The sequence below is a fragment of the Barbus barbus genome, assembly GCF_936440315.1.
Source record: "Barbus barbus genome assembly, chromosome: 24".
Classification (NCBI taxonomy): Eukaryota; Metazoa; Chordata; class Actinopteri; order Cypriniformes; family Cyprinidae; genus Barbus; species Barbus barbus.
In genome coordinates this window covers 21,833,495-21,858,360 of record NC_136752.1, presented here as the reverse complement: position 1 = coordinate 21,858,360, position 24,866 = coordinate 21,833,495, and the positions used below count along the sequence as shown (strand labels likewise).

The window sequence follows — 24,866 nt, the reverse complement described above, 5'->3', positions numbered from 1 at the left end:
AAACCTAAAAAAACACATGTTGTTCAGGAGGGTTTCAAGGATAATTCTCCTCACTCATCTGAAATCAATCTCCAGCAAATTCAGTTGTCAGACACGACTGGAACTTCAAATATACATATATATATATATAATGTGTATATACACACACGTACACACACACACACACATATGCATATATACACACAGTTATTTTAACATTTTATAATATCACTATTATCACATATAATATCAATAAATAAAGAGTTTTTCTTTTTTTGTAAGATTTATTTTTTGTCATTTTTGTCTCGAACACGGGACGCCCCTGAAGAGTATCAGTGCTACACGTCGACGTGCTGCCCACAAGGCTTTCAGCGCCAACGATTTTACTGTAATTTTTAGCAAATAAATACAGCCTGGGTGAGCATAAGAGACTTCAACAACAGAAAAAAATTGCGCCAACTCCAAAAAGTAGAAAACTTTATAATTATCCAGGCAGGAAAAATATTATATGAAAATTCTGAACACCTTAAAAATCACAGAGACCAGAACAATCTCTGTAAATAAACATGATATTTATTTAGTTTGGGGAAAGTAAATCTCAGCTCATGCAATTCACTTTGTAATCATGTAAACAAAATAATTTTGATAGATGCTGAATGTGCACAACAGATCTTAAGACAATAAAATGGAACGTGTTCTACCAAATTTCAGACAACAGAGATGACTCACTGCCAATGTACTTTCACGGGAGATCCTTTAAAGTTGCTGCAAAATGGAAACCAAAAAGACATGCCTTTTTATTGCTTTAGGGGTCAACCTGTCATCCTACTGCATCAGCAACTCCACTCTCACACAGAGACAAACAAACAATCCCTGGTCGGGAATGCTTTTAAAAATGGATTTTCAGCTTAAGGGTTAAGAAGCCTGAGGAATGGGCACACTTCATTTTTGTACGTTCAAGGGGGCATAACTGCAGAACAAACCCACCAGCACTCTGCAGCTTAAATTAGGAAATGGATTTCTTGCCATTCATATGGTGAAATGGCACTGCTTGTTGAAGCCAGTTTTTCTTTTCTTGGGAAGTGTGAATGTTTTAAACCAAACACGGATACACAAACCCAGTACATTTTTATGATGTCACAATCAATAGACCATAAAAATATATCATGCTGTAGATCTAAGTATACACATATATATTTATATAATATGAGAGCTCCCAGTATTAACACTTGTAAAAAATCTTAACAGGCACAATAGTGTTACCCTGGATAGGAATGTTAGAGAAAAACAAAAAGAAATGTTCTCCCTTTTCAACATCAGAATACATCATTACTATGGAAACAAGAGTATGTCATACATTTGATAATCATCTAAAGAGGCTAATATAGACAGAATATTGCTGAGATCATAATATCTTTTTTTAAAAACTAACCCATGTCATAAAAAACAAGGAAACAACATAATCCCCCAACATTTATACAGACTCAGTAGTATTGAATGCATAATCCACTGCACTTCTCAATAAGTGCACAGACTGCATATCCAGCACAGTAGTTAAGTAAGGCCTCGATAATCTTTGTTGACAAAAAAAAAGAAAGAAGAGGAAAACAAACATATACATCTGTCATAATTACACTTTTCTAAACCTAGAAAAAACCTCATCGTGTGCAAATATTTGAATCTTACAATTTGTGGAGTAAGTCAGTGAGTATAAAGATGATGTGAACGATATCCGTCCCTCCATCTGGAGATCACTTTCCACTCGTGATGTGACAGCGGAGCCATCAGTTCAGTTCAGGATGCCAGATTTTTATTTGATGTTGATTGTACAATCTTCTTTATTTTTTCTATCTCCATCTGAAAATAAGCAGACACAAACATGCAGTAGTTCAGCCAAAATGTAATGTTAGCTGAAAATTCACTCAAACTCTACATCTCGGATGGCCTGAGGGTGTTTCTTCATCACAACAGATTTGGAGAAATTTAGCAAAATGAGAGCCCAAACAGCTGATAAAAAACATTGCGATAATCCACTCAACTCCAGTCTATCAATTAAATTTTATGCAGTGAAAAACTACACGTTTGTAAGTTTTCACTTTAAACCATCGCTTCTGACCAAAATAACATATCATAATCCATAATGCTTCCTTCATTGAAAAAGTCCATGCCCTGTTGTTCTCTCACATCAAAATCCACAGACAAATTTGTTTTGGACTGTTTTTGCTTGTAAACAGTGCTTGATCTGTGCATATTTCTTTCCTGATTTAGAGCAGACAGCTTGTTCCACTGGAGAAAGAAATATTATGGATAGAGGACTCTGCTGTAAGCATTGGTTTTCAGTTAAAAATGTCTTAATGATGGATTTGTTTATTACTTACACACAGCTTTTAGCTTTACAAGACTGATTGGATTTGTGTGGAGTACTTGTGGTTTTTCGTTATATTTTTATCAGCTGCTTGGACTCTCATTCTGACGGCACCCATTCACTGCAGAGCATTGATCTCAAACTTAATTCCTGGAGGGCCACAGCTCCGCAGTTTAGCTTCAAATCACACCTGCTTGGAAGTTTCTAGTGATCCTGAAGACCTTGATTAGCTGGATCAGGTGTGTTTGATTAGGGTTGGAGCTCAACTGTGCAGAGCTGTGTCCCTCCAGGAATTGAGTTTGAGACCAATGATGCAGAGGATCCATTGGTGAGCAAGTGATGTCATGCTAAATTTCTCCAAATCCATTTCGATGAAGAAACAAACTAATCTTGGATGGCCAGAGGGTGATTAAATTTTCAGCTCATTTTCCTGTGGACTATTCTTTTAACGTCTAACATAGTACCTTATGTAAACAGACTGTTACAAAGGAAACATTTTACAATGACATTAAAGGCTTAGTTCACCCACAAATGAAATTTACCCCATGACTTCAGATGAATCAGAGTTTTATTAAAAAATGGGTGGGTGGGTTTTATTGTTCAACAGTCCAAAAGAAGTCCACTAAAGCATATCCATCCATAATAAAACGTCTCTTTACTTTTTCCTTATTTTCCTTTACTTTCCTTAAAACCAGTCTCCTCTTGGCTAATGTCGAAATCCTCTGACATTTTTCTTTGCAAATCCTCGTTTTGTACTTTTAATTCGTGAGCAGTGTTTTGTTTTACTCCTCTGCGCTTCCGCGTTCATCACTAATCACCACCGCATGCACTATGCCGACATCCTACGTCATCCGCTGGAAAGGCACTCTCTCGTGAATGCGTGTACGACAGTTAGCAGAAGCTAGTTTAGAAAACGGTTTATAATATAATATATATTACCTTTTAAATATGGATATTTTTCTTAGAAAAACGCATCGATTCGCTAAAGGAGGCCTTTATTCACCCCCCAGAGCCGTGTGAGGCACTTTTTATTATGGACGGATGCACTTTATTGGACTTCTTTTGGACTGTTGGACAATAACAACCACCCACTGCCATTATAAAAGCTTGGAAGAGCTCGTTACATAATTATAACTCTGATTGGATTCGTCTGAAAGAAGAAAGTTATATAAACCTAGAATGCCTTGATGGGCTAATTTTTTGGTTGAACTAACCCTTTAACTAAAAAACAAATGGCAAACACCTCAGTTTTGAAGAACTAAATTTTTACATTTTCAAAAATAACAAAAAATGCTCGGCTGTGTAAAAATTGTACTGAAATTCAATGTGGAAAAGAAATGTGTGTCTTGCTTAAATTCATTCTTAAAGAAAATTCCACTTATCAAAGTCAATATTTTTTTATTTCATTTTAGTTATATAAATATATATTAAAAGCATTATATCCACAACATTTCAGATCACCACCACTGATGCCCTGGCCTTGTGTGATGCCATACACCTTAGTTGCTAGCAGGTGTGGACTTTATCTAAAGTATTGTTAGTTTTTATGTTCAGTGAGTGTGAGAAACACGCAGCAGGAGACTCGGAGCCGAGTCATACCCCTTGCGTTCACCCTGCTGAGTGTGGAAGCAAACCCAAGGTATCCCGCCTGCATTTCACGGTCCTCTGAAACACCACTCTGACATCCATTTACATCAAACTAACACACTCTGACAAGCCGTAAAGAGAAATTCTGATTTCAAGATCGATTTACCTGCAGGGACACCCGTTTGAGTCGTTCATCATCCAGCTCTTTGCGGAGTTCATTGAGCTCTCCCCTACAAAGTTATGAAAGACGTTACATAATTACGAGGTTTTCAACCTTCCTATGTCACAAGTGAGTTCTAAATAATCTATCTACAATGAGTTGATATTTCAAATGCGGATAAACATCTTCTGTGCATTATATTTTATAGACATAACTCGACCAGTACAGAATACCAGAAACCAAGCAGCATGAAACAAAACGATCACTTACGACTGTTGTGTCCTCAGTAACTCTATAGACAGCACTAGGTCCTTTATCTGAGCCTTCAGATCCTCCAGTTCTGATTCTTTCTCCTCTTCCTTGTCAAGTTTTGGTTTGGGCTCAGGGGTGATATGAGTTACTGAAATGGTTTTAGGCACCGTAGATGGTAAAGGTGATGAGACAGACGTCTGCAAGAAAAGCAAAATCCAGCGTATCAATTAGTATGAACCTGCAAAATATTCAATGCCACGTGTTTAGCATACAACGCAACTGTTAGGTTATGGAATTACCCTGATCTTTTATAAACTTAGATATTTCCGAACTAGTTCCCTGATAGTCTGCTTTACAAGGATGGCCTTGGACCAATCTCTAAGGTGTTTCCAGCTGAGAGACTGAGGTCATGTTCATAATTGCTGAAAACGTCTGCTTAGGAGGAACATTAATCACTCCACTTAAATATAATAAAACATTTCTCAGACTAAAAAGGTGAAATATTGATAAACCACTGATAGAAAAGGTCCCACAAACTGACTGTGGTCTGAGTTCATTTGTCCACAATGTGATTCTGCTGAATGCAGAGCACTCCATAATCATTTTTTCACATTCACTCACATTTTGATTAGTATGACAATATTTAAAGTGAATAAAACAATGCATATTACTTACAATACATCGTTTAATACGTCTAAGCATAATATTAATATCACTGTTACTATTAATATAAGTACATTTAATGCAAAAACTACAAGACACCCAAACATATTATGATACTGTACAATCAATCCCTTTCTTCTCTTTATTTCTTAAAAGAGTGACCTTGTGATAGTCCAAATATGAGTAGCATCTGTGTGAAACCAGACAGTGTGTTCTCGGTCCATTTCACATTAGCTTAACGTAAAGAACACTACATAATAAAATAAATCCTCAGGACTGAAGCCTCATTTAAAAAGAAGAGCCAGACAGTCAGTCGAGATCATATCAGAGATGATGCTTATCTCACAAACCCTTGAGAATATAATTTCATGGGATGCATTTTCAGGGAGTCACAGTTAATCAGACAGGCATCTTGGGGAAATGAACCGTTTACATATTCTTTCGATTAGCTATTTAATTACTTGATTCAGATATTGCAGAAAGCCACAAAAGAGAGTTCAGACAAAATTTTAAATTCATTCTTAAAAGTAATTTAAGTCATAATTTCTTTGCTCTTTTTTTCCTAACTTGTATATAAATCACAGTATCTTCTTTTTTGAATGTGAATTGTGTGCTATATATTTGAGGTACCTTAAACGAATTTTGTGTGGAAGGTGCAACGTCAACTTCATCCACTTTCTCGATTTTCTCAGCTTTCTCGCCAGTCTCCTTGCTCGGCTGCAGGACGTTACAGAGCATGTTAAACAAAAACATGGGAAGAGAAAAGCGCAAATAGCACTATGCTTGACACACATCTGAGGTGTCACTGGTAAGGCCTTTTTTGATCCAGACAAAATAAACTACCTGATAGCCTTATTATGCCACTCTGCACATCATAAGAACATTATTTTCATTAATATATTTACTACAAACATATCTATTAAAAATGTTAGTGCTTAGCACAAAGAGATTTAACAAAGCCTGGTTTGCTTATCCTTCAGGGCTACGATTAAAGGAACATCTATGATTTCACACATGACAGCATGTAAACTCAGAAAATACTAACCCATAAAATAACAACAATTCTGTGAACCAAAAACTTGAAAATTATAAAACAATTATTAAGCTGATTGGTTGATATAGAGAATGTTACCTAATGTTTTTTTATTAATATACTATCATTTTTTATGAAATTTGATGTTTTTTCTTCTAGGTGAAAATATTTAATTAGTTTTTTTTTATTTTTTATTATTTTATTATTAATGAAAATTGGTGCAATATGTTTTATCTCCAAGTGGAAGGATGGCACTTAATGAATGTGCAAAATTAATGTTCTGATAAAATGTTATTTTAATTAAAAAAAAAATTGCTTACAAAAAAAATATACATTTTTATGTTATCTCAAATATTTTCATTAGTCTTTTAGCATTAAATTGAGAGATCAGAGCCCGAGGCAACTAAGCATAAGTGCATTTTATACTCACAGAGTGGCCTCTGTGTCCAGGTGGTCTTTTGCCAGGCATCTTTGGTCGCTGTGCTGTAGGGTGGGTTAACTTTTCCGAGGCAGAGGAGACATCGTCAAAACTCATGAGATTAACTACAGGAATAAGACACACAGAAGACCCAATCATAAGAACAGCCTTCAGTCACACAGTCAAACACGACCTATCTCAGCTGAATTATAATTTAGAAGTTATATATGAGCCAAAAAATTTTTTTGGAGTTACATAAGCCAATTTAAAAGTCATGGGGTAATAAAGTAAGTTTGTCTAGATCAAACCCCAACAGTGCAGGAAATTACAATTCATTACTGAGTGATGATGGTTGTACAAAGATTGTGCCAGAAAAATTTCCAATCAATCATCCTGGTATGGTTGTCAGTTCGTTATCTTAAAAACTGGCACCTTTTGATGGTGTCTAAAAGGAATCCAGACGCCTGCTGCAGTGACATGCTCATGACCTTTCGAGACGATGCGATTATAGAACCTTTGGTGCCATTTTGTCAACCTTTGAGACTGAAGCAACATCCTGGTGTTTGTGTCATCAAACAGAGAATCTACTCATACAGATTTTTTTTTCTTAAGAATTCTTGTTTTCCGTTTTTCCATTTCATCATTTCCATTTTTACATGCAAAATATGGTGGCTCCAAGGCAAACATCCTCCAGTGTGCTTGTAAGTGCATGTTTTTAACATGTAAACATGCTTTTATCTGTCACAGTATTAACAAGTAATGCATAAGAACTAATTAAACACAAACAGTCAGACCTAAGTGAACAAACTTGCTGATAGATTAGTTAATACCAATTTATCAGGCAATTTTAATTACATTGCAGTGATTTCAATTTTGCATCAAATGTCTAAAATATGGACATCTTTTAACAGTCAAAAAGGCATTTCTCAGCTCTCAGATAATTACTAAAGTACCGCTTCAGATTTGAGTAATTTGCACTTTTCAATTGAAGTTTTAATCAAAGAAACCTTGTAAAGATGGCATCCAAGGCAACTGAGCAGAAATAATAGACTACTCGCTTCCTTTATCTTTCACAGGTAATTTTAACATTTTTAACCAGCTCTACAGATCTGGACAGCCACCCTCTGTGCAGGAAGAGTAATCCTGCTCCCAGCAAGGGATCCGTGGTGCTAATCCATAAACAGAGCTCTGCTACACCCAAACCACAGCAAAAACCATACGGAGTTGTGAAAAACTGAGCATGCAAGAACCAAAACCATTCCAAACACTAACATTATAGTCTCTGTGCCGGCGGTTCTCAACTCTCAAGAGTTCAAATATTAATATAATAGCAAACATGTCTTGTTGTTGCATGTGTAAGTAGTGTGATCAGGGTCTATTATTTGTTTCCTGCTAAACAGTTCTGAACTTTGTTATGGTTTTGTTGCCACATGATGGTCAATACAAATCAAAATCAGAATAGCCTACCTATATCTGAATTCTTCTCAGCGCTGTCCACAATGGTTTTTGGCTTAATGGGTACAGGTTCGCTCTCTGGTTTTGTTCGTATAATGGGAACTTCTCCATTTTGCCTGTGGGATTTATGAGGAAAAGTTAGAACAATAGCATGCAACGTCCACTGTCACACTCTAAATGCAAAGGCTGGTCCAGACAGTAAAAATAATACTAATAAGAAAGCTATTTTTGATTAAAGATGTAAGGTAACACATATACAGTGCGTTTTGCATAAAACATGTATCGTATGTATCTCACAATGCACTGCAACAAGCTCAGTGTAGCATTGCCATATTTGAGCCAAAAAGAGCAATACACTGGGAAACATTGATTGTGACATAAAAAATTAATGTGTATTAAAATACACATTCAATGCACATAAATATACTATATCTGATTTAATTAATTTAACAATATACACATATTTGGTTTTAAATCAAATATTTCAATTTAATACATTATTGTATTAAAAATTATGAATATGAAATAGACACCAAATATTTTAACTGTGCTACAAATTTACAATGCTTCTAAAACCTAAAAATGTATTACGATAAAGCTTATGACACCAACACTTGCTTGGCGGCTGGTGATGGAGTGAGAGGCAAGTCAGGTCGTTTTGTGTGGATGGAAGGACGCAGCAGTCCCTTGTTTGGAGGCACAGGTTTTTTCGGGGGCACGATGGGGCCAGCAGGTTTGGCGGGTCTCTCTGGCAAGGGCTTGACAACTTCAGAGAAACAAAGGACAAATATATATGTTCTGAGATAAGATTGAGATCTGGGAGTTAATTGTCTAGATGTAGGATACTGTAATAAGGTTAATACAGAAATAGTATTAGTTCCTTCATTCCTGATTATGGAAATTCATACAATACAAATACATGTACTAAACTGGTCCAAATGACATCAGAAACGATGACGTGACTCCAAGTAGGTCAGGAGAGATTTTGACAGGATGTCTGCACCACATCGACCTGCTTCTATCTACTCAATTCAATGTTTTGTGTCACATAAATAACTCTTTCTGAGATTCAAATCACAAGTCTTGTGTTCAATTCGTGACACTTGCTCTAAATAAGAGCGATTTCTATCTGAAAAACATGAAGTCCTGCTTTTAGACACCGCAAAGATTATCAGATATACAGTATGTTCCAGTAGAGTGACATTCATATGAGAAAATAATTGGCAGGAAGTCTTTGATGCATACACAATAGCAGATACTCAAGACAGGCAGTTGGTCAGAGTGCATGGCATTTTTCCTACAAAGTAGCTAAAGCATTATATGAAGTACATTATAAACAGTATTTAGAGTACACACATCAGATGACCTTAATAGCCCCCACCTGCCTTGAGCTATATTAACAACTTCATAAATGGGGATGGGTATCAATTCAGATTTCCTGCTTCAATTTGATCCCATTTCATAAACTCTGGATTTTATAATATTAACTTTCAGTATCCGGGTATATTTCAGTTATAACGTCTGTTTGTTTATATATGAAAATATTCAATTTGAAAATTGACAGCAGGGACCAGACTATGCAGACCAAGTGCCATTTAACACGGTCAACACCAGCTGAAGTAAACTTTAAATGACAATGAGTGTGTACAACTGTTATTACAACACTGTGTAACATTATTACACTGCCGTTCAAAAGTTTAGGGTTGGTAAGATTTTTCATATTTTTTGAAAGAAGTCTCTTATGCTCCCCAAGACTGCATATATTTAATCAAAAACAGTGAACACTGTAAATTTGTGAAATATTATTACGATTTAAAGTAACTGATTTTTAAAATGTAATATTTATTCATGTGATGGCAAAACTGAATTTCCATCAGTCATTACTCCAGTCTTTAGTGTTACATCATCCTTCAGAAATAATTGTAACAAGTCAATTTGGTCAATTTATAAAAACATTTTTATAAACCGCTGTGCTGCTTTATGTTTTTGCGCAAGTTATGATACATTAAGTTACATTAAAGTTACATTTTTTAAGTTTTTTTTTTGTTGGATGAATAGAAAGTTCAAATGAATCAGCTTTTCTTTGAAACTGTATTTTTTGGAACACGAACACTGTCTTTATTGTCATTTAAGATCAATTTAATACATCCAAATTCTTAAATAACAATAAAAAATATCAAATTACTAATTAAAAAAATAAATAATACTAACCCAAACTTTTGAACAGTAGTGATTAAAATGATAACAACAGTACAAACCAGAACAGAAACACATTCTTCTTTAAATAATCCAATTAGTTCATCTATAATCTACTTAAAAAAATATATATATAAAAATTTATAAAATTATTAAAAATTCTAAAAATCAACAAAACTGAGAGGCACACTCTGTGCACAAAGCTTATGACTTTAGCAATCTAGTTGCATTGTGACGGAGTGCCTGTCTGTAGTGAAGATTGGGTCTGTAGTGAAATGACAGCATTGCAACAGTTCCTGATTGAAAGCATGTGTCAATAAGCAACAAAGATTCTCTCTTATAAAGGCTCTGAAAGAGTGCTTAGAAAACTAATGAATGAATAAAAATAAATTCACAATCAATTAAATTAACACCATGACGATTTTTAGGGGTATGTTAAAAGTGGATTCCATCCTTAACTATTAATAGGTTGTTAACAGATACTATTTATTTCATATTATCCAATGAAGAGAATACTTGTATACATCAATTTCTGCTTTTTCATTCTTTACGATACCACAGATAGCAAGAAGAATTTGTGGTATAACAGGAACCGGGCAGTGGGCCCTCTCTTACCTTTATCTTCAGGCCGTGGCTGTGGTTGCTTCTTGTCCGCACTGGGGGCCTCTGGTTTCATGACTGAGAAACGAAGCATATTGACTGAGTTAATATGTTTTTTTAGATACTACACTGAAGACAGAGCAGCTCTAGATACGGTGGATAAAAGAACAATGTGACTCCTGAGACAAGACGTTTGAAGAGAATAGGAAACATACAGTCAATGACTTGCATTTCCTGTGTGGGTAGGAGAGACAGACCAAATCTTTGCAACCCTCTATGCAAGCTTTCTATAAAGCAATTGGGATGATGCCCTTTGATGCATAACAACATCCGCCTTTTTTTTTTTTTGTGCATGTTTTGCAGACAAAAGCTGTGAGGGACTGACAACTTCAGCTGCATTATCAGACTTTACATCTGCATTGACAGATCATATGATTTTGTCCCCGCCACTCTAAACTAACACTAGTCAGCTAGAAGTTGTTGCATCAGTCTCGAAGCCCATTTACAATTAAACAACTGATGTCTTGATCGACTGGGTTACTATCCAATCAACTATCTACTAATAGCCCCTTGCATTATTTTATCATATGTGTTTGGATATCTTACTAACCTTAAAAGTTCATTGATATCTTCAGCAATTTATTGAACGTAAATATAACGAAAAAAACAAAAAAAAAAACAATGTTACATAGCTGGTTAGCAAATTAACCAAAATAAAATTATAATGCTATTTTCCAGCAAGTGTGTTTAAGAATTTATAGCTGCCATTTATATTACAGCTTTATTATAATATAAGATTTTTTGTCAAATAAAATAAAATATTACATTATATTAAACAATTATTCAAAACAAACAAACAATTAAATTAAGCAACGTTTTTTAAAACTAAATGAAAATATATACAGAATTTTTTTTTGGTAGGTCAGTAAAAATAAAAAAACTAAATAATTATTCCAAATGAATGAATAAAAAATTATCATTGCTGTAGCTTAAGCTAAAAACAGATCAAGAACTATAAAAGAAGTGTCCAAATCATTCAATATGCCACCACTGATGTGTGGGCAGACATGAGCTCTGTGTTCAGTGCAATAATTGAATATGCTAGTTTAGCTGGCATCACCTCTAATCTTCTCAGCAAACACCAGCAAGCTTCTCTGAAAACCACAGGGGAAGCAGCTCAAATCAATATGCCATCCTGCACCAGCTATTATCCACTCACATACTGATGCACACACATTGGCATGTTCCCTTTAAGTACCACTATTAAGCGCCATCAAATCATGTCAGCTGCCTGTAGCTAATAATAATAGCTTTTTGTTGGCAGGCAAAAACAAGTGCAAGATATTTGATGACAATGAGATTTAAAGGGATATTTCACCCAAATATGTAAATTCTGTCATCTATAGCTAACCAAACTGTTGCTGGTCCCCATTGACTTCCATAGTATTGGGGGGTGGAAGTCAATGGAGACCAGACATTTTTTGGTTATCCACATTCTTCAAAATGTCCTTGTCTTTGTCCAACAGAATTAAGAAACTCATACAGGTTTGAAACAACCTGAATGCGAGCTTATGATGACAATTTTCATTTTCACATGAACAACCGCCTTAAATTGATCACAAGGCTTTTGTGGCTCTTATTACATACGATTACAAGAGAGTCATTGAGCATAACCTCAGCAGCCAGAATGCATTTGATGACACTTCAAGCTCTTTTATTCCTTAGCGGTCTCATAGCAGCTTAAAATGAAATAGAAGAGTAATGTAATCAAATTTATGCAATCAGTGAGATGTGAAATGGTATGTTAAAGATATTATACCTGGGGTTTTGGATGGTGGTGGGGGCTTCTTTGGCTTCTGTGGAGAAACAACAAAAATAAATAAATACATAAACCTGCCACTTAAAATAAAATTTGAACCTGGAAATAAATATTTTAGGTGTGTTAAATTTGGGGGAAAAAATGATATATTGACATGAAATAAAATATCTTTAAAAATGTGCTGCATTATTTCTAGGTTAAGTAAGCAAATTTGTGTCGGATCATTCTCAAATCTTGCTGAAGAACACAATCGTCAGGTTTTACTCAAACTTGTGCTGTATGTACTGTATGCTGTACAGCATGAAATGAAAATTCACCCCATTTCTTAATAGAAAAATTTCTGAAAGGATTCTATTAAAGGATTATATTAAATATACCTTAATATACCTATAATTCAATTAAAATTTACAACCGATGCATAGAACCCAACATTTTTATTTTTCTATAATCCATTACACATTTCATGTATCTTTTTTCATTAAACTTTTTGCAGATTGTTATTTTGCAAATGATTATAAATTGCAAATGACAAAAACAAAAAAGCTGCATAAATCAGAAAAAAGGGGGGGGGGGGGGGATCTTCACCTCACAGGTTAGACTCCCATAAACCCTTGGGGGCTGAATAACAACTATTACAGGGGCAGCTAAATTAATTAGAATGTGGAAAAGTTCATTTACTTCAGTAATTCAACTCAAATTGTGAAACTCGTGTATTAAATAAATTCAATGCACACAGACTGAAGTAGTTTAAGTCTTTGGTTCTTTTAATTGTGATGATTTAGGCTCACATTTAACAAAAACCCACCAATTCACAACAAATTAGAATACTTCATAAGACCAATAAAAAAAACATTTTTAGTGAATTGTTGGCCTTCTGGGAAGTATGTTAATTTACTGTATATGTACTCAATACTTGGTAGGGGCTCCTTTTGCATTAATTACTGCCTCAATTCGGCGTGGCATGGAGGTGATCAGTTTGTGGCACTGCTCAGGTGGTATGGAAGCCCAGGTTGCTTTGATAGCGGCCTTCAGGTCATCTGCATTGTTGGGTCTGGTGTCTCTCATCTTCCTCTTGACAATACCCCATAGATTCTCTATAGGGTTCAGGTCAGGCGAGTTTGCTGGCCAATCAAGCACAGTAACACCATGGTCATTGAACCAGTTTTTGGTACTTTTGGCAGTGTGGCCAGGTGCCAAGTCCTGCTGGAAAATGAAATCAGCGTCTCCATAAAGCTTGTCAGCAGAAGGAAGCATGAAGTGCTCTAAAATTTCCTGGTAGATGGCTGCGTTGACTGTGGACTTCAGAAAACACAGTGGACCAACACCAGCAGATGACATGGCAGCCCAAATAATCACTTACTGTGGAAACTTCACACTGGACTTCAAGCAACATGGATTCTGTGCCTCTCCACTCTTCCTCTAGACTCTGGGACCTTGATTTCCAAATGAAATGCAAAATTTACTTTCATCTGAAAAGAGGACTTTGGACCACTGAGCAACAGTCCAGTTATTTTTCTCCACAGCCCAGATAAGACGCTTCTGATGTTGTCTCTGGTTCAGAAGTGGCTTGGTAGCCCTTTTCCTGAAGACGTCTGAGCGTGGTGACTCTTGATGCACTGACTCCAGCTTCAATCCACTCCTTGTGAAGCTCTCACAAGTGTTTGAATCAGCTTTGCTTGACAGTATTCTCAAGCTTGCGGTCATCCCTGTTGCTTGTGCACCTTTTCCTACCCAAATTCTTCCTTCCAGTCAACTTTGCATTTAATATGCTTTGATACAGCACTCTGTAAACAGCCACACCTTTCAGTAATGACCCTCTGTGACTTACCCTCTTTGTGGAGGGCATCAATGTTCGTCTTCTGCATCATTGCCAAGTCAGCAGTCTTCCCCATTATTGTGGTTCCAAAGAACAAGAGATACCCAGAATTTATACTGTAGGCATGGTCATTAATTGAAACTCAAATGTAAATATTCTAATGTTTTGAGATACTGATTTTTGACTTTCATCAGCTGTAAGCTCTAATAATCTAAATAAAAAAATAAATAAAAAAACTTTTGAAATGTTTTACTTTACATGCAATGAATCTAAAATATATGAAAGTTTCACTTTTTGAAATAACTTACAAGAAAAAATTAACTTTTTCACGATATTCTAATTTATTGAGATGCACCTGTACGTTTCTAAAAGAGCTCAACAAATTAAAATGAACCAGAACTAAAATAGATGAAACTGCTGAGGTTGGAAATCCCCCAGCCTCCCCTTTGATGGCTCTGGAAGATTTGATGACTCTTGAACATAATCAATGAATCGCTGCACTGATCACCAGAATAAATAATCTTACTTGACACATAATCACAGCAGGAGAGAGAGTTCAAACAGTAATATAGGCCTAAATCAACATTTGCAACTGACATAGATATGCATCATTTATGATGAGGCCTGCATGTACATGCATGACTTCTTTCATGTAAAGTGCGAGTCTTTTATGTACATAATTTCAGCATTCTGCCCATTTTCCACAAATATCCAGTCAAAATGTTCCATCTGGTGCCTAAAATTAAACTAAAATAATCTTAAATTAAAACAAGCCCTCAAATAAATAAGACCATGGTTGCATTTGAATCCAAGAAAGTACACATGAGCTTCTTAAGTTGTGAATAAATAGCTCCATTAACTACTAGTTAAATTTTACAAAGGCTGCATTACCCACAACAGAAGGCAAATCAAGTTAACTTACTTTGATGGAAGATTATGAATACAAACTTTTTTGGGGGTGGAGCACAACATGCACTGAAGATTTGTGTTTACAATAAGACCAAGAACATGTATCAAGTAAACAGAACTGAATTAGATTTCATGTTGACATTAAATTAAATGTTTTAGCTCACAAGTTCAAATTTTCCAGATGCTTATGCCACTATGTCCTGGACTTAAGTGCGAGTAGGTTTATGAATATCATCATGGGGAAAAGTCAATCTTAATGGATATCTGTTTTATAAGCATATAGAAAGAGACTCCAGCAGACACATTCTGGCTTATTTTCTTTTTAGTGTAAGTATTTCTTAGTATTTTTCTGCATATTTGAACCCTTTCCAGCATTGACTGTATGATTTTGAAAGAGAAGAGAAGAATTTACACATCATCATCCTCCGTGGTCCTCAGTGTGTCACTTTTGGAAAGGGTTCAAATATGCAGAAGATGCTGGAAAACCAGAGAATGTGCAGAAGCTGGAGGATTTTTCTGAAGAACAGCAGGCAGTTGAACTGCTCAGGACCAACAAGGGACTCATGAACATCACAAAATATAAAAATAATCGTGGATCATCCAGGAAATGACACACAGTATAAAGATTAAAGGGTATGTAAACTTTTGATTGGGGTCATTTTTATGAATTCAGTTATTATTTTGTCTTGTGGAGTATATGTAAACATCAGTTCTGTGAAATAGCTTATTCAAGACAGTACTAAATAAAAAAAAATAACATGCAGTTTTCATGTTATGAAATGCAGTTTTCATGTTTCCCTCTTATTTTGTTTCAATTATTAACATTTTGCACATTCTGCAAGGGGTATGTAAACTTGAGCACAACTGCATACACGCATACGCTCACATATTTATATTTTTTGACCCTGGACCACAAAACCAGGCTTAAGTTGCTGGAGTACATTTGTAGCAATAGCCAAAAATACATTGTATGGGTCAAAATTATAAATTTTTCTTTTATGCCAAAAATCATTAGGATATTAAGTGAAGATCATGTTTCATGAAGATATTTTGTAAATTTCTTACCATAAATATATCAAAACTTTTTATTGCACCCTCAGATTCCAGATTTTCAAATAGTTGTCCCATCCTAACAAACCATACATCAATGGAAAGCTTATTTATTCAGCTTTCAGATGATGTAGAAATTCGATGTAGAAATCAGATGATGTTTCAGTTTTGAAAAATTGACTTAAGACTGGTTTTGTGGTCCAGGCTCACATATGTGAAGTGAGATCTTACAGTAATAACCATACATTTGGTTAAATTACTGTTGCAGACAGCTCAACTAACCGCAGTTCACAATTTAGAAGAAATTAGACTGAGACAGTCTGTAACCAACACTATCTATGAAGAATTGCGTTTGGGGCCAAAGAGAGGCAAGATAATTTCCTCTCCTTCAACATCAGAGACATACCTGGAAATCAAGGGCTGACGGGTTAATATTCAATCACTCGTGGCACACAGAGAAAAACAGTCAAACAGCAGACTGGATCTTTATGTTCAAATTTAAAATGTAAAAAACAGGAAGAAGAAGAAAAGTTTTATAATGACTAAAAAATAAACTTCTATTTTAACACTGAGGCTGATGTGTTTGTGCTACTTGATCATTTATATATTATTTTGATCATATATAATTGCATTAATAATAATAATCACATCTTGGTTACTATTTTTTAAATGCACTATAATTGCAGTCAACTACAATTTACAGAAATTGTCTTCCTAATGCCCTCCGTCCCCTTCACATACAGAGATCAATGCCTCATCTGACAGGACACTTATAGGAGATAGGATTGATCTTGGGCTCCTTGGAGTCGGTTGGAGGAATGAACACGTTCACATTTTCATGAACTGCTCGCTGAACTCCACAACCCATCACATGAGCTTCAGCTCATCACATTCTCACCGCAGCAGCACAAAGACCAATTCACCAATGAAGCTGAAAACGAACAGATTAAAGAAAAAAGAAAGAAAAAACACTTGTGCCCAAAGCATATGGACCCATGAACTGATTCAGTGTAGGGGTATGAGGCTTCACAGAATTGTCCTTGAAAAAAAGATGTGGCAGAGCATAACTTTTGCCTGCATAAGCCCTCTGTTTGTTCTCTAGACATGGTAGCTGTGGCTTTGAACAAATAATCTGCTTCTCACAATAAAAAGGGCCTGTTGTTCCAGAGTTTGCCAAAATGTGGTTAAACATGCACCCTCAGGGTAAACCTGAAGACCCTAAAGCTAGAATGAAGCCATGTTTGTAAAACATATGGTGATAAGTGGCTATTATTGATTTAAACGCTTTTTTCAAGCTCAAATTCCCAACAATGTACCATAAAGAAAAAAAAAAAGATCAAATGTTAATTTGATCTATATGTCTGTCTGTCTGTCTGTCTGTCTACACACACACGTTTAATATAAAATAAAAAGCGCATTGCAAATTTTCTAACGAGATGATTAGCAGTGCCTACCTCTTCTGGTTCCTGTTTAGGAGGCGCTTTAATGGAGCTTTTGGATGTGAGTGTCTGTATAGAAGGAAAAAAATAAGAACTTTCCATTAGAAATAATTTTTTAGTAAGTTTTTACTTTTACGTTGCAACTGAGAATTAGTTTTGAGAATAATCACTTTCCAAAGTAAAGTAGATTTTTTTTTAGATTTTTTCACGTCTGCACTGGTAGTTCAATTTCCTTTTTAGAAAAAGAAGACTCCCAAGGAAGACATCAAAAGCAGCATTAACAACTGTAAATTTACCTCTTTGTCTGTCTCAGGAAGCAGCGTTACGAAGTTGTCTGGGAAAACTCCCTCCTTGCCGTTGATCTCTCCTCTCCACCAGCCTGGCTCTCCTGTGTCCTAAAACGTCAAAACCATCAATCACTCTGAACATAAATTGTTTATTTTATCAAATCTACACCTTAAAAGCTTAAATACACATTACTATGAATAAGAAATGCAGACATATCCCTTGCCACTAGATGGTGGTCATGTATAAAACATTTCCAACTTTGATCTGCTTCCTGCTCAAGACCTTTGCCAAACATTAGCATTAGGTGGGAAAACAGTGTCCACGTGTCTTAAATGAAGCAAACACATCCTTAGGTTGCTAACAGAACAGAGGCCTTTGGTAATTTGATGCAACAGCTACAGTGTCTGCAGATAGCATCAAACACGCACAGAAGCATCAAACACTGCACACACACAAAAAAAAAAAAAAAAAAAATACAGAAAACTCCCTTTATCTCTGAACACTTCAAAACAGTTTCATATCAGAATCCCCATCTGAGAGCTCTGTACTAGCAACAATTGCATTACAGGTCACATGTTTTTGTAAATGAAGACACTTCATCTTAGTGTGATTTTTCCCTTTAAACTGTGATTTAATCCATGCATCAGATGTTAATATTCTTAATGATTACACTGTAATTCTAATATGAACCATGACGCTACCTCTCTGGCATAATTTGCAGAAATGTTGACTAACTGCCTAAGCTTGTTTGTATCAGGTAGTGTTTTCACACACCAGACTAAACTACAGAGCAGGATATAGACTAACTAGTCTAAATGAAGAGAGTAAAAGTGATTGGTTCACAAGTTTTGCACTTCCAGCCTTATTATTAATGTAGATACCAAAACTGGTTTACACCGCTCCCTGATGGCTAAACAAAGCTAAAAGTCTTACTGTTTATTTACCATGTGAGTAGTTGACATATATTAAGCATTGCCGTGCAGTGTCGCACATCAAAAAAAAAAAAAAAAGTTTTGTTTTATTCTTGTACAACTATTATACATGCAGTGTTAGAACTGAATTTTCACAAATGACTATAAAATAGACTTAGACATAGAAAAAAAAATCTAAAAGATGATTCAACACACCAAAAAAAAAAGTTGATTAATCTGGTGACATTCAGCTATTCAGAAATGGTCAAAATTAGTAGATAACTGCCCACTTGGCTGATTAAAAAAAATGGATATTTTGCTTAGTATTCATTTCAAAATCTACCCTAGAGACTTGGATAATGAATACATTTTAGTTAAAATTTAACAACTATTATGTGATTAGTTAACTATAATATCGTTCCCTTTCTTTAATAAAATAATGTTACTATGTAATTAAATCATTTTTAAAAATACCTTTTAAAAGTTGACATTTATTACTATATTTTAATAGACCCACATATGTCTTATTTGTTTTCAGATGTTCAATGTTTGTCATCTGGCAGATTTCTTTTTCTTTTTTATAACTGTACATTACATAATGTCACTTATTAAATAATAACTGTCATGCCTAATATTCCTATTGTGGATGCTTCCTGAAAATGTGTTGTTTATTTGGACATCTGCTCACCCTGTTCCGTACCTTGCTCAGTACATGGATGACGTCACCCTCCTTTACATCCAGCTCATCTTGGTTAGTTGCTTCATAGGGGAATGTGGCCTTGTAATATTCTTTTACTGTAGAGAGACAAGAAAAAAAGAGGATATATGTATGCTACACCTTGATGTATATTTACTATATGCTACAGTACACCTTGATTTGTCTTATGTAGCTACTACTGACTCTGAACTAAAAACTTGAGATTGTGGAGTGTTACTAGTAAAGCACAAGGTTTAAGTGCACTTTCAGTACTAACAGAAAGACATACTAATCTATAATTTGGACTTAGCTAATAACCAAGTGGAAGAAAACCAATGTCAGTCAGTCATAATATGGGCAGTCAGTTTCAGCCGTTCATGTCTGGTGCATTTCCATAAATCTCCTGTCATTATTTTGGTAATCACATATAGCTTTATGTCAACCTTCCCATGAACTCACCTTTTCCTTTTCCTTTGCTCTCTGCCTCTTTTTCTCCTTTAGAGGGTTCAGGAGTGCTCAAAGGGGTGGGTTTTGTGGCTGATGGTAATGATGGAATTGGCTAAAATGAAGCAGAATCACAAATGGATTTACTGACACGGCAGCCACACAAACACATGCAGTTGCACACTGGAAGGTACAGATTTTGAGTCAGGTCAGCCATGCCTGGATGAAAGGAATGCTGCGCAAAAAATCACCACTGTTACATATGCACATATTCAATGGGAGCGCATGCCGCATTTAGACTTTAAAAAATCCAAAACAGAGTAAGAATCTGTAAGTACTTAGTAAATCCTCTGACATTACATGATGGCATGTTATAAATGACCTCTGAGCTCTTGATATGATATGAGTAGTGTATGATTCACCTGATCTAAATGACATAATGGGATGCAAAATGTGACAAAAAGGGAGAAAGAAGTATTGTTTAAATGCATTAATATTGTAAACAGAGCTAAATGACTAAAAACATAACATGGAAGGTCATTTGTGGCAAATTTAATAACTATAACATGTACACGATCAGTTTTTATCTTTTATTCAACAAGGATGCATTAAAATAACCAAAACTGACAGTAAAGACTTGTATCACAAAAGATTTCCATTTTAAATAGATGCTCCTTTGACTGTTTTCAATATTGATCATAAAATGGAATGCTTCTTGAAGACCAAATCAGCATATTAGAATGCTTTCTAAAGGATCATGTGATACTGAAGACTCTAGTATTGGCTCCTGAAATAAATGACATTTAAAAAAAAAAATAATAATAATAACATTACACAGTTTTACTGTTTTTACTGTATTTTTGATCAAATCAATGCAGCCTAGGTGAGAGAAAGGGAGTTCTTTTAAAACATTTAAAAATCTTACCAATCCCATATTTTTTGAATGGTAGTGCACTACTGAGTGAAACAGAAAATTCAGGGAGAAATGTAGGATGGGGTTGATTTTAACCAAGCTGCATCTCCACCAATCATGTGCTATGAAATTATTCTTATTAATAATATCTATACTAGGGGTTTCCAAAGGTTGTAATGCAAAGAACCCCCAAATATAAAGACAAATTCATTCATTCCTATGTGTATGTGCGCGCAGAAAAAAAAGAAAAAAAGCTTGATATATAGATTATACACGCACACACATTGGTGTGAAAACGTGTTGGCCCCCTTCCTGATTTTTTTGCATGTTTGTCACACTTTAATGTTTCAGATCATCAAACAAATTTAAATATTAATCAAAGATAACACAAGTAAACACAACATGCAGTTTTTGAATGAAGTTTTTTATTATGAAGGGAAAACAAAATCCAAAACCACATGGCCCTGTGTGAAAAAGTGCTTGCCCCCTAAACCTAATAACTGGTTGGGCCACCCTTAGCAGCAACAACTGCAATCAAGCGTTTGTGATAACTTGCAATGAGTCTGTTAACATCTGAAACATTAAAGTGTGACAAACATGCAATAAAATAAAAAAATCAGGAAGAGGGCCAACACTTTTTCACACCACTGTATGTATGCATGCATATATATATATATCATGTGCACACAAAGCAAAAATGCATGCACCAATTTAAGCATTAAACATGAATAAATAATTGAACATATTAATAAACATGATCTGGAAATACTTTGTATTTTGTTTTTCTACAAAAAAAATTTCTGACCAACATCAGAATACTAGAGAAATATTTTCAAATAAATTTGGGTTTATATCTATAGCTCTTTTCACAATAAATGTCATTGCAAAGCAGAAAAACCATTAAGCAAGCTAACGACAACAGTAGCAATGAAAAATGACCTAGAAAATGCTGCCTCAAATTGTAACCCAGTTCGAATATCCTTGATTTATATTGTATTATATCATTACCAACTGCAATCAAGCGTTTGCGATAACTTGCAATGAGTCTGTTACAGCGCTGTGGAGGAATTTTGGCTCACTCATCTTGGCAGAATTGATGTAATTCAGCCACATTGGAGGGTTTTCGAGCATGAACCGCTTTTTTAAGGTCATGCCACAGCATCTCAATAGGATTCAGGTCATGACTTTGACTAGGCCACTCCAAAGTCTTCATTTTGTTTTTCTTCAGCCATTCAGAGGTGGATTAGCTGGTGTGTTTTGGATCATTGTCCTGGTGCAGAACCCAAGTTCGCTTCAGCTTGAGGTCACGGACAGATGGCCGGACATTGTCCTTTAGGATTTTTTGGTAGACAGCTGATTTAATTTATCACAGCAAGTCTTCCAGGTCCTGAAGCAGCAAAACAGCCCCAGACCATCACACTACCACCACCGTATTTGACTGTTGGTATGATCTTTTTCTGAAATGCTGTGTTACTTTTACACCAGATGTAATGGGACACACACCTTCCAAAAAGTTAAACTTTTGTCTCGTCAGTCTCCAGAGTATTTTCCCAAAAGTCTTGGGAATCATCAAGATGTTTTCTGGCAAAACTGAGACGAGCCTTTATGTTCTTTTTGCTCAGCAGCGGTTTTCGTCTTGGAACTCTGACATGCAGGCCATTTTTGCCCAGTCTCTTTCTTATGGTGGAGTCTTAACTGAGGCAAGTGAGGCCTGCAGTTCTTTAGATGTTGTTGAGGGGTCTTTTGTGACCTCTTGGATTAGTCCCATTTAAGTGATTTCTTGTTTGCGAACAGGTGTGGCAGTAATCAGGCCTGGGTGTGGCTAGAGAAACTGAATTCAGGTGTGATAAACCACAGTTATGTTTCAAACACTTTTTCACACAGGGCCATGTGGGTTTGGATTTTGTTTTCCCTTCATAAAAAAACCCTTCATTTAAAAACTGCATGCTGTGTTTACTTGCGTTATCTTTTATTAATATTTAAATTTGTTTGATGATCTGAAACATTAAAGTGTGACAAACATGCAATAAAATAAAAAAAATCAGGAAGAGGGCCAACACTTTCACACCACTGTATGCATGTATGTATATACACTCACCTAAAGGATTATTAGGAACACCTGTTCAATTTCTCATTAATGCAATTATCTAATCAACCAATCACATGGCAGTTGCTTCAATGCATTTAGGGGTGTGGTCCTGGTCAAGACAATCTCCTGAAGTCCAAACTGAATGTCAGAATGGGAAAGAAAGGTGATTTAAGCAATTTTGAGCGTGGCATGGTTGTTGGTGCCAGACGGGCCGGTCTGAGTATTTCACAATCTGCTCAGTTACTGGGATTTTCACGCACAACCATTTCTAGGGTTTACAAAGAATGGTGTGAAAAGGGAAAAACATCCAGTATGCGGCAGTCCTGTGGGCGAAAATGCCTTGTTGATGCTAGAGGTCAGAAGAGAATGGGCCGACTGATTTAAGCTGATAGAAGAGCAACTTTGACTGAAATAACCACTCGTTACAACCGAGGTATGCAGCAAAGCATTTGTGAAGCCACAACACGCACAACCTTGAGGCGGATGGGCTACAACAGCAGAAGACCCCACCGGGTACCACTCATCTCCACTACAAATAGGAAAAAGAGGCTACAATTTGCACAAGCTCACCAAAATTGGACGGTTGAAGACTGGAAAAATGTTGCCTGGTCTGATGAGTCTCGATTTCTGTTGAGACATTCAGATGGTAGAGTCAGAATTTGTCGTAAACAGAATGGGAACATGGATCCATCATGCCTTGTTACCACTGTGCAGGCTGGTGGTGGTGGTGTAATGGTGTGGAGGATGTTTTCTTGGCACACTTTAGGCCCCTTACTGCCAATTGGGCATCGTTTAAATGCCACGGCCTACCTGAGCATTGTTTCTGACCATGTCCATCCTTTTATGACCACCATGTACCCATCCTCTGATGGCTACTTCCAGCAGGATAATGCATCATGTCACAAAGCTCGAATCATTTCAAATTGGTTTCTTGAACATGACAATGAGTTCACTGTACTAAAATGGCCCCCACAGTCACCAGATCTCAACCCAATAGAGCATCTTTGGGATGTGGTGGAACGGGAGCTTCGTGCCCTGGATGTGCATCCCACAAATCTCCATCAACTGCAAGATGCTATCCTATCAATATGGGCCAACATTTCTAAAGAATGCTTTCAGCACCTTGTTGAATCAATGCCACGTAGAATTAAGGCAGTTCTGAAGGCGAAAGGGGGTCAAACACAGTATTAGTATGGTGTTCCTAATAATCCTTTAAGTGAGTGTGTGTGTGTGTGTGTGTATATATATGTATGTGTGTGCACACAAAGTAAAAATGCATGCACCAATTTAAGCAATAAAAATGAATAAATAATTGAACATATTAATAAACATGATCTGGAAATACTTTGTATTTAGTTTTTCTACAAAACATTTTTTCTGACCAACATCAGAATACTAGAGAAATATTTTCAAATAAATTTGGGTTTATACCTATAGCTCTTTTCACAATAAATGTCATTGCAAAGCAGAAAAACCATTAAGCAAGCTAACGACAACAGCAGCAATGAAAAATGACCTAGAAAATGCTGCCTCAAATTGTAACCCAGTTCGAATATCCTTGATTTATATTGTATTATATCATTACCAACGGAGTATGGGTTACATCACCAAAAATTTCAAAGCAAACTATTATGTTCTGATAAGACATTTCTTTCACTAGAGCAATGCGCACTGATGAATCACGCACAACCAGGGAAATTTATAATGGTTGTAAAAGGGTTCATCTTGATTTGAAGCTGTCTTTAAGAATGAAACTGAAGTTACAAATAGCTGCCTATAAAAC

At 35.8% G+C, this 24,866-nt stretch overlaps 1 protein-coding gene across 4 annotated transcripts in view; it reads right to left on the bottom strand.

Moving 5' to 3' along the window:
* Positions 1-256: 256 nt before the first annotated feature.
* Positions 257-24,866, bottom strand: part of LOC306844154 (CD2-associated protein-like) — a 46,615-nt gene continuing 22,005 nt past the window's right edge. Inside the window, exons 7-19 of one of the 4 annotated variants that reach the window (XM_079376099.1) lie at positions 20,097-20,196; positions 19,629-19,735; positions 18,038-18,136; positions 17,757-17,810; positions 12,528-12,564; positions 10,724-10,786; positions 8,531-8,678; positions 7,925-8,028; positions 6,470-6,582; positions 5,637-5,723; positions 4,362-4,540; positions 4,098-4,161; positions 257-1,836 (exon numbers count right to left, since the gene is read on the bottom strand). In XM_079376099.1, coding sequence (XP_079232225.1) covers positions 1,774-1,836; positions 4,098-4,161; positions 4,362-4,540; positions 5,637-5,723; positions 6,470-6,582; positions 7,925-8,028; positions 8,531-8,678; positions 10,724-10,786; positions 12,528-12,564; positions 17,757-17,810; positions 18,038-18,136; positions 19,629-19,735; positions 20,097-20,196 — 1,218 coding nt within the window. In that variant the 3' untranslated portion in view covers positions 257-1,773. Of the gene's footprint in view, positions 1,837-4,097; positions 4,162-4,361; positions 4,541-5,636; positions 5,724-6,469; positions 6,583-7,924; positions 8,029-8,524; positions 8,679-10,723; positions 10,787-12,527; positions 12,565-17,756; positions 17,811-18,037; positions 18,137-19,628; positions 19,736-20,096; positions 20,197-24,866 lie in introns of all 4 variants that reach the window. The other 3 variants (XM_079376100.1, XM_079376098.1, XM_079376101.1) reach the window with 3 other exon arrangements.